This window comes from Typopeltis vanoorti, chromosome 10, assembly GCF_054136105.1.
Source record: "Typopeltis vanoorti isolate ZY-2024b chromosome 10, IOZ_Tvanoo_1.0, whole genome shotgun sequence".
NCBI classification, from domain to species: Eukaryota; Metazoa; Arthropoda; class Arachnida; order Uropygi; family Thelyphonidae; genus Typopeltis; species Typopeltis vanoorti.
The window spans coordinates 87,493,869-87,513,308 of record NC_143558.1 but is presented as its reverse complement, the minus strand read 5'-3'; the positions used below and the strand labels follow the sequence as shown (position 1 = coordinate 87,513,308).

General features: G+C 35.7%; 1 protein-coding gene across 3 annotated transcripts in view; it reads right to left on the bottom strand.

Annotated features, from left to right (window-relative positions):
• The window catches only part of Parp1 (Poly-(ADP-ribose) polymerase), a 583,272-nt gene extending 567,270 nt beyond the window's left edge, over nt 1-16,002 (bottom strand). The window contains exons 1-2 of one of the 3 annotated variants that reach the window (XM_090399735.1): nt 15,780-16,002; nt 6,408-6,549 (exon numbers count right to left, since the gene is read on the bottom strand). In XM_090399735.1, coding sequence (XP_090255861.1) covers nt 6,408-6,549; nt 15,780-15,893 — 256 coding nt within the window. In that variant the 5' untranslated portion in view covers nt 15,894-16,002. The remainder of the gene's footprint in view (nt 1-6,407; nt 6,550-15,779) is intronic. The other 2 variants (XM_090399736.1, XM_090399737.1) reach the window with 2 other exon arrangements.
• Between the last annotated feature and the right edge of the window lie 3,438 nt (nt 16,003-19,440).

Genomic DNA, 19,440 nt, shown 5'->3' with positions numbered 1-19,440 from the left:
CATTTCGGGGATGACATCTTTGCAATTTGGTCTCACTCTGAAACAGAACTACCTACCTCAATTTCTGGACAAAATTATCTCTTCATATGCTTGCATGTAAGAAATTAATTTATATCCACACATCTTCACATCATCATCCTTCACAAAAAACAGATATTACCAAAAGCCTTGTACACCGAGTACACACAATTTGTTCTTCTGAGTCTCTTTTATTAGAAGAATTAAATAAAACAAAACATAATCTATTACTTAATGGATACAACAAGACCTTGATAAAGATAATATTTGATAATTATCATCCCTCTTCCAGACTGCAATCTGATGTTAAAAGGATCAGCATACCCTATATTAAAGAAACATGAACAGATAGCGAGGTACCTTTGCAGATATAATTTGTATACCACCTTCAAACCAGCTTGGAAGTTGTCATCTTCCTTATCACCTATCAAAGATATATTATCACCTTTATCCTTTGCTGGTGTTTATCAAATATCCTGTTCTTGTCATCATTGCTACTTTGGACAGACTGGCCATTCTGCTACTATTAGAAATGAAGAACATCAAGATTATATGATTTTTGGATTCTGAAGGTTCAGACCTTACTTCTCATGCCATCAACACTAGACACAGAGTTCACTGGAACTGTACCAAGATGCTACACTACAGTAGGTTCAAATATGATTGTCTGTTTTTTGGAATTGTGTGAAGTCCTATGCCACTGTTGTAATCATAATCGGACAGATTGCATGCTTATTTCTAAGTTTTGAGAAGTGATTGCTGTTAACTGTTTATAATTTGTTTTTATATTTTTATTTATTTTAAATTAATTATACATCTATTACCATGTCTCTGAACTCTAATAGTGTTGCCTCCTGCTGGACAGCTGATTGAGACATATGATCTTATGTGTACATTGTATGACTCTTGTATTCAGAATTTAACGTAGTTACCAGTTTTTCTGTCTTCTCCCTAAAAGAAGCTCATGACATACTGAGAGAAATATATAGCAGTAATAAATTATATTTAGTTTTCTCTTATATGTGAAGCTGTTATTCACAAGAAAGAAAGAACTCTGAACACAACAGAAAATGTTAAAACCTAAAAAAGATAGATAAATTGTGTTATCTAGGGGGGGGGGGGTTATGCCACATAAAAAGGACATATTTCTTAACTATATCTGTAGATTTCCTATTCATGGGAAGAGATATGATAATTGGTGTGGTTTGTTATTGGTGCAAGAACAGTAAAGGTCATACTGCACCACACCAAAGGTCACAGAAGTACACAAGGTCAAAGGTTACAGCAATACATAAATAGTTAAAGATAAATTAGTAATTAATATGTATGTATGTACAAAATTTAAATTAAGCAATGCAGTATCTACATACAAATAAAATAACAGCAAAGGTTACAGCAATACACAAGTGTAAAGGCTACAGTAGTATAGTACACAAATAGTCAAAGATAAACTAGTAAATAATATGTATGTACATCATCATCATCATACGTATCAAGGATTTAGGCCTAGTATGGCCTGTTCCGGCGCCTTAGAAGTCATCGTTGAATCGTTTAAGAGGACGTCCTGGTTTTCTTTTTCCTAACGGCTTGTACTTTAAGGCTTGTTTTGGTAATCTTTCTGTTTTCATTCTTTGAACGTGTTCCATCCATCTATGTTTATATTTTTTAATTTTTTCAATTACTGGTTCTTGGTTTAATTCTTTCATAATATCTTTGTTTCTTTTGTGATCAAATAGGGTATACTTTGCAGTTTTTCTCATAAACTTCATTTCTGCTGTTGTTAATCTTTGTTTGTCTTTTTGTTTTATTGTCCAGATTTCGCTTCCATACATTAAGACCGGTAGGGCTAATGTATTGTATACTTTTAGCCTGGTTTGTTTTTGAACTAGGTTTGGTTTAAATATAGAGTTAATTACTCCTGTTATTTTTAAATATTTCACAATTTTTATGTTTATATCTTTTTCATTTTCATAAGTGATCATACATCCTAGGTAGTTAAATGAATTCACCTGTTCTAAGATCTTGTTATCTAATACTATTTTAGTTCTTGCTGGATCTTGTCCTTTAAAGGCCATAGTTTTTGATTTTTCCATTGATATTATCATACCATAATCTTTGGATATCTCGTTTAGATTTAAAATAGCTTTCTGTAAGTTATCTTTAGAATTTGTAATTATTATTTGGTCGTCTGCAAAGAGGAGAGTGTTTAAGTTAACTGTAGGTGAAAGTTTAATTCCTTGATGTAAATTTTTACTCCGTTTAATTATTATTTCATTTAAGTAGATATTAAAAAGAGTTGCTGAGAGGGGACATCCCTGTCGGACCCCTTGGTTTATCTCTCTTGTATATGATAGCTCATGATTTAATCTTATTTGTATTTGATTATTTTCATATATACTTGTGACGAATTTTAGGATATTATTTGGTATTTGTCTTTCTTTTAATATGTTAAATAATATGTTTCTTTTAACTTTGCCAAATGCTTTTTCAAAGTCAATAAATGCAATATGTGTTTCCAAATTATATTCTCTTCTTTTCTCTATTATTAATTTTAGGCAGAAGGCTGGGTCTATACATGATCGTCCATTTCTAAATCCATTTTGTACCTCTAGAATAAAGTTTTCGGAATATTTCATTAGTTTGTTATTTAAGATTCTGCTGTATATTTTGTAACATGAATTTAGTATACTGATACCTCTATAGTTTTTAGGGTCATCTCTATTACCTTTCTTAAAGATAGGAATCACAATTGCTTTTTTCCATTCTATTGGGGGAATACCAGTTGAGTAAATTTTATTTAAAAATAATAAGAGTCTTCCTTTGAATCTTGTTCCTGCGTATTTATATAGTTCTGAACCTAGCTTATCTTCTCCAGGTGATTTTTGGTTTCTTGTTTCTTTCAGGCTGATTTCTAATTTTTCTTTAGTTATTTCCTTTTCATTTTCGTTAATTGTTTGCCAGCTGTCTTTTTTAAAATATTTGTTTGTCCACAGTTCTATGTAGTAATTTAGAAATTCTTCTAATTTCAAATCAGTGTTTAATTTTATGTTTTCTTTGGTATCTGCATTTAGGTGTTTCAAAATCTTATATACATTAGGTCTTATTTTATATAAATCATGTTCTAAATTAGAAACAAATTTGTTCCATGATTCTCTGTCTTTTTCTGACTTCTCTTTTAGCTATGGCCCTTATTCTTTTATATTCTATTTCATCTTCTAATCTTTTACTGCTTAACCATTTGTGATAGGCTTCTTTTTTCTTTTTGATTATTTCTTTGATTGTATCATCCCAGATCTTCAGTTTTTTTCTTTTATTGAATTTTTTGGTCTTTCCTAAGCTTTCATTTGCTGCTGCATTTAGTATCATTTTTATATTAAGCCATTCTATTTCTATTTCTTCATTTTGTTTTATTTTATCTAGATACTGGGTAATTCTTTGTTCATATAGCCATTGTACATTTGTGTCATTCAATAGTCTAGTTTTATAAACAAATGTTTCAATTTTTCTCTCTGTTCTTGTTACTTGTAGCCATTTAGGTGGTAATCTTAATTTTATTTTAACAAGGAAGTGGTCACTGCTTATTTCATATCCTCTGTGAACTCTAACATCTAGTGAAAATTTTGATGTCTTTTCATTTAATATGAAGTAATCTAATATTGATTTCCATCCTCTTGCTGCCCAAGTATATTTATGTATGTCTTTATGTTTATAGAAGGAATTCATTATTTTTAGGTTATTATAAACTACAAAGTCAATCAATTTTTTACCATTTCTGTTTAGAGTGTGTTCTCCATGTATTCCTATATTATTATTAACTTTCGTGTTTCCAATTCTTGCATTTAAGTCTCCTGCTAAAATTATGTAATCATTTTTATTTATTTTATTATATATGTTTTGTAGCTGATTATAAAAATCAGTATTATCCTGTTCTTTTCCTTCTTCTGGGGCATATAAACCAATTATTGTTAAATAGCCTCTATCTATTTTTATTCTAGCTTCTATTATTCTTTCATTCCATAATTTATAATGTTTTAACTGTTTTGAAAGGGAGTTATGCATCCAAATCATGACTTCTGCTTGTGCTCTTTGGTCTCTGTCAACTCCACTTAATTTATGTATGTACATAAATTAAGTTAAGCAATGAAGTATCTACGTATAATTAAAATTACAATCAAATGTCTTTGTATGAATTAATTATTTGTAAGGTTAAAAACATGGAATCTGAGTGTATATGGCTTGGCTAGATAGATAAAAATTTCATTCTTTGCTCCTCTAAAGAGCTGGCAACCCACAAGAATATGACAAATAGTAAGATGCATATTGCATTTTTCACACACAAGTGGGTCATCAGCCCTCAGTAAATAAGAATGTGTAAGATGACTGCGACCTATGTGGAGCCTAGCAAGAACAACTTCCTCTCTTCTCTTTCTATGTTGACTAGAACGACAATGCTTAATTTCAGACTTAATGTCATGTAATTTGGTTGTCAATGCTTCCTACCGTGATGACTGCCAATGAGCAATTAGCTTTGATCTTATAATTGTCTGTATATGGTGCTTTAAATAGTACATGGAGAAAGTATGAGCTGATCTAGCAGCTGCAGTCATATTTCCCTTAATTCCAATGTGGCTGGGAATCCAGCACAACTGAACATCAAAATTAAGGGTTTACATTTTGTACAACAGGTGCAATACCTCATACAGCACTGGATGTGGATTATACATAGGAGAGGAGATAGCCTGTGAAGATATCAAAAAAGAGTCTGTATAAATTATAAAATTTTGGGAGCAGTTTTATTTTATATATGCAGAAGTACAAGCTGAATAGCATGTAACTCTGATGTATAATTACTGCAATCAGGTGGGATCTGGTTGGAGATAGTAATGTCAGGAAACACAGCAGCACAGTCAACGTGTGTCAGCTCTTGAGCATCAGTATAGATGGGCAAGAAATCAGAGTAGGCTGCTCTGTAAACAACTGCAGTAGACAGACAATGGAATATGGGACTTCTGTAGTTGACAAAGCGAGAGGTTGCTGGATGGAGTGCAAACCTGCAATTAGTGTTTTTCTTTCTATAATTTATGTTCAGAGACAAATTGTGCTAGGTCTCAAATGAGTAATAGCGTAAAGTGTTTTGCAAATGACTATTGTATCATTTAACGATGAATTTCTATACACTTATTTCAGTGTAAGACATCTTTCAGTTATATTTGTACATAATTCACTCCTGTTATTAAAGTGGATTTAAGAGAATGTCTCATTTCCAAAAGTTATGTTCTTTATCTACTATTTGCTTAGAAAAGAAAAAAATTCATTATTGTATCAATCTGGAAATGAATGTTTCTCCTACTAATCAGCATAAATGAAGAAACTAGTAAAAAGAATCTAGCAACAAAAACAAATATATAACTGACTAATGAAATGGATTCTGCAGGATGATCTTAAACAGACTGACAGTATGGGCAGATGATAACAGCTATCAGTTTAATGTAGCCAAGTGTAAGTTAACTTTGGGATGAAGAGATCATAGCAATGGCTTTCCAAAAAAGCTCATCAGATTATCTAGACATTAAAGACATATTGGCAAGGAAAGATAGGGATGTTATTGTCACTCTTTATAATGGCATATCCAGATTTCTGAGCACATTTCTGGTCACCCAAATTCCTTGGTGATAAGAAAGAGCCTCCAGAGTGACCTCTCATTTCTCAGACACTCAAGACTGATGTGTCTGAGAAATGCTACCTATAATGGTAGAATGTTCTATGGATTAGAAAAGTTAGCTCATAAGGGAAAAAGAAGAGATAAGAGTTATTAAAAGGGATTTTATAGAAGGAAAGAAAAGATATGAAAGAAAGATAAAGAGGTGAAAGGATCACAGATAGATAAGTCGGAAGTTAAAGGATAAATAACAATGAATCACTGTGGAAGAATATGGTAGAAGAAAGTGGTGGAAAACATTTCAAAAGAAACATAATCAGGAGTATGTATCAATAATTGAAGTCACCAAATGATATACGTTTTTCATGTAATACTATCACGTGCCCCTCCGAGGGTAAATATAAGGAATTTGATAACAAAGAATCATTCACCATTCTATTCAACTGGACCTGCAAGTAGGAATATGACAAGTGAAGAGACTTTTTGAATAGCAAGTGGTAAGTGAATGAGTGGAATATGCTACCAGAAAGAGTGGAGTGCAGTGATAATGAATGAATTTAGAGAGAAACACGATAGGCATTGGTCAGCTAGGTGGATGGAAGTTCTAGTGATGATGCCCACAAATCTATGGTTAATAAATAATAATAGTGAAAATTTTGACTAGTAATTATTCAAAATATCTACCTGAAAGAATAAAATTTTCATTTGGTATACACACAATTTTACTCACCAATCTTATCTTTTATCCTCTTCTGGTCATCCCATCTCAAAGACTCAAATTTATCTATATCTCCCACTGTTTTTACCTTCTGTTTCCCAAAGAAGCACATAAAATGATACCATTTTGTAATCTTCCCATCAAACATTGGAGACTTGAAAGAAATAAAATGTTCAGCATGTTCTGAGACATATAGTAAAACAAAATTTTCTAAAATGAAAAATAAAAATTTAATAACTATTATTCATAAATTCCAAGTCACATAGAAATGTATAAAACAGTTTATAATTTTGTAATGCTTCTGCACTACAAAAAACAAATGTAATCAAGTTATGCATCAATGCTTGAGGTAGGGAAAACCATTAGAAAGCTGAAATGTGGAAGGCAACTGGAGTAAGATTATATCCGATAAGAAATGCTAAAATATATAGAGGTTTACAAATTATATGGTATACACACCACATAATTCAGAAAGCCTGATCTGATTATATGGAGTAAGATTATATCCGATAAGAAATGCTAAAATATATAAAGGTTTACAAATTATATGGTATACACACCACATAATTCAGAAAGCCTGATCAGAATGTCAATTCTGAATGATTGCATATTAGATCCCTATAGTACCTATCTTAAAAAGAATTTGGCTACATCGTACACACAGGCTAAAATCCATTTCATAATAGAACAGGGAGCTAATAAATGTCTGCCCAAAAGCAACCTGCAGCAGTCTTTGGCTTCTTTAAATCCAGGTGCTGTCTTCTTTTCAATGTACATGTGTGCGTGCATGTGTTCCAAGATGCTCCATAACTCAGTCGGTACAGATTAAGTGCTTTGGTCAGAAAGAACTGAGTTCAATTCCCATCCATGGCATGAGGAACCTTTATTTGGTCTCTTTCAACTAAAGGTGAGTTAGCTGGTCTCATACGGAGGTAGAGAGTTTTTTTACCTGGAAAATTCATGTTATTCGAATAGAACAGGCAAATTGGCCCTGTGAACAACTTACAGCAAGAAAGTGTCAGTTACTTTCATCTTTCATCAGATCTTCATATTTACAGATAAAGACAATACTACTATGTAGATCAATAATGCATAAGGACAGACACAAAATGGCCCCCGGATTTACAGCCATGAATACTTGCAACAATAAGTGGAAGATAGGGGGTCCTCACCACATGTCGTTACACCCATAGTTAACCGTGAGTCACTAGGAGGTGATGCCACATGAATGGATGGAAGAGTGAGCATACACTTCCAAAATATGCCAATTTCACCATTTGAACTACTCTAGTGTGTAACTTCCCAGCATTCTGCTACTACCTTTGCTTTGAAGAGATCATGGAATTCTTCAGTGGCAATGTGATCTACAGCTGAAGCCTTGCCAGTCATGTTGAGACTGTGGAACGCATAGTGACTCTTATAGCAGTTGAACCACCCACAACGTACAGCAAAAATGTGTTCTTTCATCATATTATTATTCCTGATACCTCCAAGGAGTCCGAAGACTCATCGCGGGAGGACACCTACAACTGTCTCAACCACTACACCAAACCTCTACTATGAATCAAATCCATCAACGCCATCTACTGCCCACCTCCACCACAACTAGTATTTTTTGTCTGTAAATTGCGTGTGTTCTGAAGGGCCAATTTGTCTGTATGCGAGATGAAAAACCAGAGTTTCCAGGAGAAAAAACCCTGCTACCTCCGTATGAGATCAGCTAACTCACTTGTTGTCTCATATTTGCAGACAAAGACAATACCATGTATACCAATAATGCACTAAGGACACAAAATGGACCCCATGTACAGCAGACAGAGGTAGGAAACAGGATGTATGTGTGAAAGCTTCCTCAAACATGGATAGAATACAGCAATAGCCCTTACATACAGAAGTGCATATAACAAGAGTTACCTGCAATGACATTTCTTTATCCACCTGAACCATAATTTAATTAAACAGCTTTCACTATAGTAGCTTGCTTGATTCATTTCCTGACATAATATTATTTTGTCTTCCTTACCATGTTAGACATATGTCTTTCAATGACATGCTCTATACTTCTCTTTATATTAACTTCACTTTTTTTTTAACCTGCAGCTCTTGCTTAAAGATACCTTCCATTTGACTCTCACCTGATTTATTCTACTGAATGTATATTATTATTATTATTATTATTATTGTTGTTATTATTAAAGAGACCTCCAGGGAGTCGTGGACTCATCAAGGGAGGTTACATACCACATGCACCAGCATTCTTGAATTCATTCACATTGCTTGCACACAAAACATCCACTTCTCTCAGATATCCTCCCTTTGAAGCTTAGTACAAACCTCCTAAGTTAATCACAATCACCTACACTGCAATTCCAAATGTACACTTTTAACAGAATATTCCACACACTCAGATACTTCCCATGTTTGCATCATTACCAGATCCAGAACTTTCAGACCTGGATTCCCTCCATCACTTGCTGTTTCAAGTAATTATCTCTTATGTTACATAAGTTCCATTTCCTTTTTCCAACCTATGCTCTCAAGGATGGAAGTCCCTCAAATCTGCTACTCCTGCATTCACTGAGCTAATCTGCCAATGTATGCCCTCCAAATGTTTGATTACCCTAATAACAACAAACTATACAAACAGAGGAAAAATCATATCTGATTAAATGAATATAATAGAATTTTTGCCTAAGTTGCATATGCATCATGATGGCAATCAAACAACATAAAACAACTAAAACTGCCAATGTTTTCCTAAATGGAAAAAAGAAAAAAAAATTTACACAAAGTTCATATACCAGGTATTCCATTAAGACCACTTACTGTGTAAAATGGCCTATTGATAAGTTATATATTTATCCAAATTGCTTGGTGCTGCTACTACTAGAAGATCAACTTTTATATATATAAGTATTAGGGGGATCCGCCCCTAATTATTTTCACCCAAATGTCAAAAAATTATTTTGACATTTGGGTCAATTAAATCTTTCAGATGGCTGGGTGCATTATCCAACATCAGTAGAACTTTAAAATCTAGATTTTTCTGCTTTAAGTAGTTTTCCACACTTGGTACAAAACAGTTTAGAAACCATTTTTTAAATAAATCAGTAGTTACCCAAGCTTTCTTATTTGCCGTCCAATAATTAGTGCTTGGGAAATTGTGAAAGAATATTTGTTAGCAGCTATAGTAAGCTGTATTCCACAGGTGAAGAAGCGGACACAATTTGGTGTAAACTGGATGACAAATGATATCAAACAGGAACTGCAGTTGAAAAAGCGATTATGGAAGAAATATAAGGAGAGAGGTGGAGGATAGATACACAAAGAATATAAGACGCAGGCCAGGAGAGTGACCAGAATGGTGAGGAAGGCAAAACTGGAATATGAGAAGAGATTGGCACTAAGATCCAAAGAAAATCCTAGGGAATTTTTTAGCTATGTGGCCAGTAGGTGGAGAAATGAGTGTGGAAGAATGACATTGAGGAATAAAAATTGGAATAGAGTGACTGATGCAGATGACATAGTGGAGTTGTTCAATGAGCACTTTATTGGAGTATTTCATCCTGGAGGAGGTTTTAATACTAGAGGGATAGGGCAGGTTCAGGGTTTAGATGCAAGAGGAGAGTGTGTTCCAAATACTGAGTACTCTTGATACCAGTAAAGCTGTTGGAGTGGATGGTATTTCACTATGGGTTTTGAGAGAATGTGCTAAAGAACTGACAGCTCCGTTGACATGGCTTTTCAATAAAAGTCCAGCTGTGGTAAAGGTACCCAGGGAATGGAAGGAAGGTAAGATAGTGCAGCTGCATAAGGGCGGTAGCAGAGTGGAAGTGTCTAATTATAGGCCTGTTCGTGTGTCATCTGTAGTTGTTAAGGTCTTGGCGAAATTAGTGAGGGACTATATACAGCGTTGGGCAGATGAGGGTAATGTTATCTGTGAGAATCAACATGGATTTGTTAAGGGGTACTCTTGCTTTAGTAATATGATTGCCTTTTATAATAAAGTGACAGGAGCAGTTGATGAGAGAAAGGCATATCTGCCATTTTTTTGGATATTGCAAAGTGGTTTGACAGGGTGCCACATGATAAGCTGATATTTAAGTTGCAGCACGTGGGTTTAAATGTCAGGTTAGTCAAATGGATTCAGGATTGGCTGACTGATAAGTATCAGAGAGTTGTGTATGGTGGGGCAATATCATGGAAGCAGAGGTTACAAGCGGGGTTCCACAGTGTTCAGTACTGGGACCAGTGTTGTTCAATTCAACCTTTATATCAATGATATTGTCAATGGATTGCAAGGGGCCATTCAATTGTTTGCAGATGATGTGAAGCTGGGAAGGGTTATCAGTAACAGTGCAGATGTGGCAGCCCTGCAAGAGGATTTGAATAAACTAGACAGATGGGCAAATAAATGGGGGTTTCGGTTCAATGCAGCAAAATGTAAAAGTCTTGAGGTTTGGGATCCATCAATGATAGGATGCACACTCGATTAGAGGAGCTGTACTGGAGGAGGTAGGGGAAGACAAGAAATCTGGGGATGTTGATTGATAGAAAACTGAAATTCAGAGAGCATATTGCAAAGGTGGTGAGGGTAACTCAGAGGATTGCTGCAATACTGAAAAGTACGCTGACCTGCAGAGATAAAAGAGTTATCATTCCATTGTATAAGACCCTGATCAGACCACACTTAGACTATTGTTCTCAGAATTGGTCCCCAGGATTTGAAGGGGATAAATTAACTGTGGAAAGGGTACAGAGGCGGATAACAAAAATGGTTTCAGGGCTGTACAATATGAATTATGAGGATCAACTGATGGAATGTGGACTGCAAAGTTTGGTGGATAAAAGAAGGAGAGGTGATATGATCGAGACTTTTAAACTGTTGAGAGGCACAGGGTAGATATTGGAGAGGTGTTTCACTTGGTGGAACAGCATGAAGGAGAGATGACAAGAGGCCATACGTGGAAGTTACGAAAAGAGGCTGTGCGCAAGAGGGTGAGGAGTAGTTTCTTTGCATGGAGGGTGGTTGAACCTTGGAATGCATTGCCTGAGAGAGTATGGTTGGAGGGGGAATGGTCAATGAATTCAAGGAGTGGTATGATAAGCTTTGCGATTCCTAAAAACGACCTCCCACGATGAGTCTTTTGACTGCATGGAGGCCTGGACAATAATAATAATATACAGGTAAAGCACTCTTTAGGTTTTTCATTGCATGAGGGTTGAGGGATTTATAAACTAGAATGGGTTTTACCATGTGATCACCTGAAGCATTACTGCACATAAGTAATGTTACATGGTCTTTTGATGCTTTAAAACCTGGTGGATTTTTTCATTTTTTGAAATAAATGTCCTCTTGGGCATTTTTTTTTCTCCAATGGCTTATCTTGTTGGCATTAAAAATTTGATGTGTTGTATATCCACCCTGTTCAATAATTTTCTGCAATTACTTTGGATAAGTTTTGGTAGCTTCATTATCAGCTGATGCATTTTCCCCCCCCTTGTATTTTTATGTTTTGCAATGAAAAGCATTTTCTAAAATGGCTGAAACAACCTTTGCTAGCAACACAGTCAGGGTTAATAGCAGATTCTCCATTTTCTTTTAAGTAGTTGTAAATTTTTAAAGTTTTATGTTTAATAACATTGGTGTCCAGTGGGATCCGTTTTTTTGAGCATCAATCCAAACTACAAGCTTTTTCCATTTTTTCAAGTATTGGTGCTCTGGGACGAGCTATCACATTTGCACCGATAGAACAACCTGCAGCAACAGAAGCTCTAATTTTCTGTATGGTCTGGATTATTGCTCCATTTAAATCCAAGGTTTTTGCAACATGATACTTTTTCCCCATTTTTAAGATGATTCAAAATTTTAAGCGATACTTTTTTTTCTTCTGGCAGATACTGTTCAGGGCTACAAATTAATTCACAAAAAAGAAATATTTAACACTTCTTTAAAAAAAGTTCAATAATACATACAAAGAATAGTACAAAAAAGAAAACAGTGAAAGTCTTAATATAAGATTAATACCCCACGAACAAAATAAATTTAAAATTCTAATAAATTCTAAAATTCTGTACGCAAATCTGACACGACATACACGCTCAAATGAGATGGTGCTTGCTCTTAAAAACTCTCATCACGTCCCATGTTGTACGAGGTTTTTCTCCAATTCTCGAACTGTGTTAGAGCAAGAACATATTGCAGGAATGGCGTATTATATAGTGATTTTCCCCAACCATTTGTAGGAATGCAGTGTTATACGGGGGTTACCTTTGTGTGTGCGTGTGTGTGTGTGTAAACACTCTGGGTTTTAATTACAAAATTTGTGATCTTCATCTAGGCTCTTCTGATGTTATGCTAAGCTTAGGTAACGTGCCTTTAATTACTCCAACAAAACTTTCCATTTGATATTGTTCAATTATTTGATTTCACTATACTCTGGTTATTTCCCCTTTCAAAACAAATTATATAACAAATTGAAGGAACAGCTACAGGGAGTCCTATTTCTTCAAACATTGTCAACTACTAAATGGAACACTCTGAACAACATCTTGATATTTCTCCTACACCTACTCAATGGTGCAGATATGGAAGACATTCCTCGCAATTTAGAATGCCACTTCCTCTGACTTAAAGCAGTTTTTTATCAAAATAAGTGCCCATCATCCTAGGATCCAGTTCACCTTAGAAAAAGAAATAGACAACCAAATAGCCTATTTAGATCTAATTCTTCACCAACCAGATGGCAGCTTACACTTTTCAGTATTACGAAGAAAACTCATACAGGCCGCTATATGCATGCTGATTCTCACCACCAACCTAGTCTAAAAGGCTGGAACTCTTAAGACCGTATTACATCATGCTCCTTTATGTTTTTCTGAAACTTTTACAAAAGAATTATAACTACTAATCTGCCTTCTTGTCAAATGGTTGCAATGTTTACTTCATCCAAAAGCATTTAACAGTTATGGAATCTCTGCTTCTTTTAAACCAGAAAAAACTCAGTAAATTACTGCTACCCAACCTCCAATATAAATCCTTCAAATAACTGGCCACTGCATTTCAAACCAACTTCTAATAAAATACCTTTCAGTTATCAGAACTTGCCATTCTGATAACTGAAGGGTTGGATAAACGGTAGATTAGCTGATATAATACTGTAACTCACATTCCTATCCCTTGTGTGCAAGGCATTCTGAAAGCATAGCAAAACCACTGAACATTTTGTTGCCTTTTGCCATGTCGGGGAAAATCTTCACTTTTCTCGCATCTCTTCTGCCTCTTGGTTTTCCTGGCATCTACCACATTCCTTGCTCTTGTGGCTATTTTTGCTCTTTGGACAAACTGGAAGATCTGCTTTCATTCACCTTGAAGAAAAAAAGGTCTTATATTAAATATCATGGACCTGAACAGTCTGGACTTGCTGAACATGCTACCCCCACTAAACACTGTTTACTGGACCAAGACCCTTCTTTATAAATGTGTGAAACATAACTCCAATTACTTTTGAAAAATACTTTAGATTAAATGGTCTACACCCTTGTTCTTCAACCTGTGGTCAGCAGAAATTTCCTGGCAGTCCGCCAAAAATTTCTTCGTCTCAAAAACAACGCTCCAGCCGCATATCAAATTTTCTAACCTCTAAGCAGCAGCAGATGTCACACTAGCTAAAAACTGTAATTTCATAACATTGGATTTAATAAATAAAATACTATCTACATGGGTTTATGTTTTTGTCTTAAGCCGTCAGCCGGTCTGCAAAATATTTCTCCTATTTTCCCTGGTCTGCAGGTGTAAAAAGGTTGAAGAACTCTGGTCTACATTATTCCCTTTATGGGAGAGTACTTTTTAAATCTTCTAATCTTTCCTAACTTTTTTTTTTCAATTAGGAAAATATTAAAACATTTAAAGTTGTTCTCTAATCATATTGGTTTACTGTATGATAAGGTAAAAAAATCTACCACATTAGGCTTAGAATAATATTATGTGATTGCACATAATAGCAGTATCTTATTACCTATTGTTTTCATTCACCGGAAAATTAATAAATGAAGATGGGAGAGAGTTTAGGTGGGAGATGAATTTCATCACCCAGTGTGAGACCACCACCCCACTTACTGGAGGCCTAAACCTTGAAAAACGTCCATGTTTGATCTCTGGAGCAGTTTCCGGACTTCTAAAAAATAAATTTAAAAAATACAATATATATATATAAATTCATAAAAGATAGGAAAAAATCCTTAGCACACCCATGTACAAAATGTACTCAAGGTCTGCAAATAACGTTTTGTGGGTGGGGGCAACATAAAATAAAAAAATTTTTTAAATGCAGTAACAATTCATGAACCTTCCTGTGTTTTCCTTTCCCAACTAAGTAATAAGCTGGAAAACCATCTCATCTGTTGTTTGTCTGGACAAATATTGTTTTAGTTGTAAGCTTTATATTTCTTTACTATTATTTCATTTGGCATATATTTACTATAAGAAAAATAATTATATTTTATCTTGCAATGAATATCACATTTCTTTTGAATATCCCTTACATCTTGTACCTATTTTATACTTTGTCAACTGTTTATACTTTTTGCACAGGATGATCTAACTAATGTCCATGCAGTTAGCCTAGTGGCTATTCACTTCACAACCATATGCCCAGGGAAAGAGTGTCCTAGGTTCGATTCCCGTTGACGATGTGAGGCGCTTAAGGATTTTCCTTAGCCATAGCCAAGTAAGCCAGTTTTGGGCATGGACAGCAGGTCCCCCCCCCCCCGTTTATCTGGGTTTTTTTTATCCTGCAAGAAGGCAAACCAGCCCAGTGAACACACACAGATACAATCTTGAATATTGCCCTTAGGGGATGCAGCAGAGTGGTGATCCAGCTGCATTAATACACCAGTACACCTCATTAGATGGGGACTCAACACATCCTAGACGATGAGAAGGATAGCATGGGTTCTAACTAATGTGAAAACTCCACTCTTATTCCCAATGCTTCTACCATTAAGAACAAAAATGCAAGTTCTCCCTGCACCAGCAGCTACCCTTTTTCATTCACATGAGACTTAAGATACCATTTTGTCATTCCTATGCTCACACTCACTCACTTGCCTGAGTTATTTATATCTTAAAATATAAATCTTCAGTATTAATTTAATAATCGGTAGAAGAGCTCTGCTTTATGATTCTTTAAGGTGACATAGAAAAGCAAAACAATAAGCTTTTATTTCACTCGGTGAAACTCAAGTATGGTTACAATTATGTAACCATACTTGATATAAATAGAATGTAATATTTACATTCTATTATAGTGTCAATGTCAATAACTTTTATCCACATTATTTGAAGATTAGTAGTGTACTGAACATTTTGTACACAATTCTTACTTGTACCAAAGTTGCAAGACGGAGTTCACCTTTACCAATTTTTCCTTGACATCCTCTACATGAAGACCTATCACTCTTAGCATAATCTGCAAGAAATGGCAAATCTGTAGCCATGACGACTTCTGTTCCTGATGCTCTTTCAAATATTTAATCTTAAAACATACAATTTAAAAAATATCATATCACAACACGCTCAAATCCAGAATTCCCATTCAAACTTTGAAGACTGATTATGGCGGCAAAACAGCACCACCTGGCACTAAAGAATAAATATTAGGGTGGTAAACTTAATAAACATTCTTTTATTTAAATAAAAGAGCCAATAGACTTCACTTCGGCAATGTAACATTATTTAAATTAAGGGGATGTTAAATCCCACATTATTTCAAAGCCGGATATGAAACTCAAAGATCGGAATCAAAAAGTTTCACGCCGAATACAGTAAACTGTAAACGTTTCGGCGGATTCAAAGCACGTAGTTCAACACTACAGCAACTCGTTGCAAAGGTGGGTAATGTTCTTTGAGTTTCTTATTCGGCTTTGAAATAAGGATTTAATATCCCCTTAAATAGATTAAACAATGTTACATCGCCGAAGTGAAGCCTATTGGCTCTTTCATCTAAGAAATTTATGGGTGCACCTTTTTGACAACTCGTATAACAAATACATAAGTAAAGGTAGAATAAGATCTGATCACTATTCTTAATATTTACCCTTAATGCACAGCCCATCTCCTTGAGGAGATGCATGATGCTATGTATTAAAGGCAAGGGGCCACTACCCAGACCGGTTTCGACCTTTATTGAGGTCTCATCAGTGGGAGACAGGCTAGAAATACCAAGATTTAAGTAATACAGAGCTTATAAGTATTTTACCAGAACAAGTTACCATACGGTGTTTTAACCTTATTAAATAAAAATCTCCGGATGAGATATAAATGTTACTTATTATAAATATTACTAAAATCTTGGAATTTCTAGCCTGGCTCCCACTGATGAGACCTCAATAAAGGTCGTAACCGGTCTGGGTAGTGGCCCCTTGCTTTTAATACATTGCATCATACATCTCCTCAAGGAGATGGACTGTGCATTAAGGGTAGAATGGGAGTTCATGTCTTTCATCATCGGCCTATTGAGTATAAAGATATGCTGAGGGTCAGCAGGTAGAGAGAGCGGAAGAAATAAAGGTAGAGTGAGATAGTGGTAGGTAATAAAGAGGCCTCAGTCGATCTGTTTAACTAGATAACCTATTAGAGGTTGTGGCCAAACAGATCTGCTGAAATCATCTCCTGATGTTTGTTCTTACTGCTTTCATCTGTCAAACATCGTAAAAGATGTTTGACAGATGAAAAACAGAATCTTACACAAACAACAGCAAAAAAAAAAAAAAAAAACGATCACAAAGTGAGATAAATAAATTCTGGAGTAAATCACAAGGAGAACTAATATAATTTTTTGGGAAAAATGACAAACAAATGGACTGCAAAATTGGGGGGGGGGGGAAGAGCCTGTCTCGAGTGATACAACCCACCAGGGACTGCACCGTCTCGATGTAAGCCTTTGCAGCTCTGGTTTTATCAGGCCGACCCCTTCCTGTGTGAAATAGATATAAAACGATTAGAAGGAAGAGGCAAAACATTGTAGTCTTGTTAGTTATTACCCCAAAGCCTTCTACTAAATTTCTTGAGGATCTATGCACTGTCCTCCAGGATATCATCTTTATTCAATCCGTTCAAGGTGTGATATAGCTGAATTTTTCTTACCACTTTCTTACTATAGTTTCATCGGATGACCCGTTAATTCGTCCGGTGTGTCTCTGTTGATGTGGTCAATGTAGACGTCTAACCAGTCGAAACTTATTTTATCTTGCCGAAGGGGGAACGCTGGCTCTATTCCTGTGTGGTGCATTATTATGAACAGGTTTTCTGCAGCTTCTATGGGTTCCCTATATCTTCTTAATATTATACCTCCATTTACAGTATATGCCTGTCTTTATGAGAGTCGGATTCTTCATCAGGTTCATCCGATGGGGTTGTGTTATCTGTTTTTGGTTTCTTTTTATCTTCTTCCTCTGGGTTTATGGAACGCTTTTCAGTGGCATTAGTAGACTCCATTTCCTCTGAATCTTCTTCCTTTTTTTTAGATTCTCGGTTATTACACTTCTTTTTTTTTTCTTGTTTTTCTGTGCCGAAAATTCTGTAGTGACGAGTGTAGAGATCTCCGTTCCTTTTTCTCTTCTGTGTCTTCTGATGTTTTCTGCATTAGAATCTTCTCTTATGTAGTGCTCATTCTATCTCTTTACCTCTGCTGAAGTTTCAATGGCGGCGTCTGGGTTTTCTGTCGTTGTCGTGACAGTTCCGGCATTTAGTACTGGGAACACTTCTTCACTTGCCGATTCTGATTTTTCCTGTTCTGGTTCTCCTATTTCCCTAGATTTGGCAGGTATAACACAGTGCCACCTATTCGATCGGCATGCGTCCTGTTGGCACAAACGTTTATCTTGTGTGTTAGTTCCCCACATTTCAGGCAAGGTGCTTGGCACTCATCTAGGTTATGTCCTGCCACCATGCAGTTCCTGCATTTGTTCTTGGGACAGTCTTTACCTAGATGCTCCAGAGAACCGCACTTATAACACTTTTTCTTAACTTTAGGGTAGTTAACAATACCTTTGCAGAGCCTAGAAAGACAAAATTGGGGACTTCGGCCTTCATTTCTATACGGAAAGTTACCTCGCCAGTCTTCCAGTTGGGGAAGTCTGTATCGTTGGCGATTTTTACGTCGCGTACGACTCCCCATTTCGAAAACACTTTGTTAATTATTTCGGTTCCCCCCCCTTAAGATATTCTACAGGGAACCTCTCTATCCTTATTGTCTTGAGAACACTCCCTACTACAAAGGGGGAAAAATTTTCCCTTGATATTCTAGTCCTTTGGTTAACTTGTTCCTTGTTTACACATTCTTTACTACTACTACCCGGAACCTGCTGGCCCCATAAGGGGTAAAGCCAACTATATTTTCTGCCCCTACTGAGTCGCTAAGAGCTTTTGCCAGCGTCCTCTTTGGTATGTCGGCGTCCGCTTCGATGCCAAGGGTCCTGACTCTTTGTGAAAACGTAGTCATGACTTAGAGAAAAAACTAAGACTCAGAAAGGAGCGACCTTCAGAACCAGGGCCAAGCGTTCCCTGTTTGCCGAAATCTCCTGCTAGAATAGCTAGAGGCGGAAGACTGCAAACAGGCACAAGGCAAAATTAGAAAAAATAGATTGCAAATGATCTTACCACTAGGATCAGGCACTGGATTCTGCAGTATGGAGCTCTCTCTCTCTCAGAGACACAGGCAATCAGTGAGTAGGTATACCTGGAAGGGTAAATATTTAGAATAGTGATCAGAGCTTATTCTACGATTAGGAACGATTGATGAGATTCGGTCAGTTAGCGTTTTCTTCAGGCAACAGTTTTAAGATAGTATATATTATTGTCGAATAGGATATAGTATACAGATTGTGTGAACTAAATTCGTGATCAGTGCATCTGGAAGTGGATTAGGATCGTCTTCAACGAAACAACTAAAGAAAGTGCTGGAAGAAAATCTGGACATTGTAAGTAAATTTTCTATTTACTATTACCCATCCACTACCAACTCACAGTAGCATACCGGCAGAA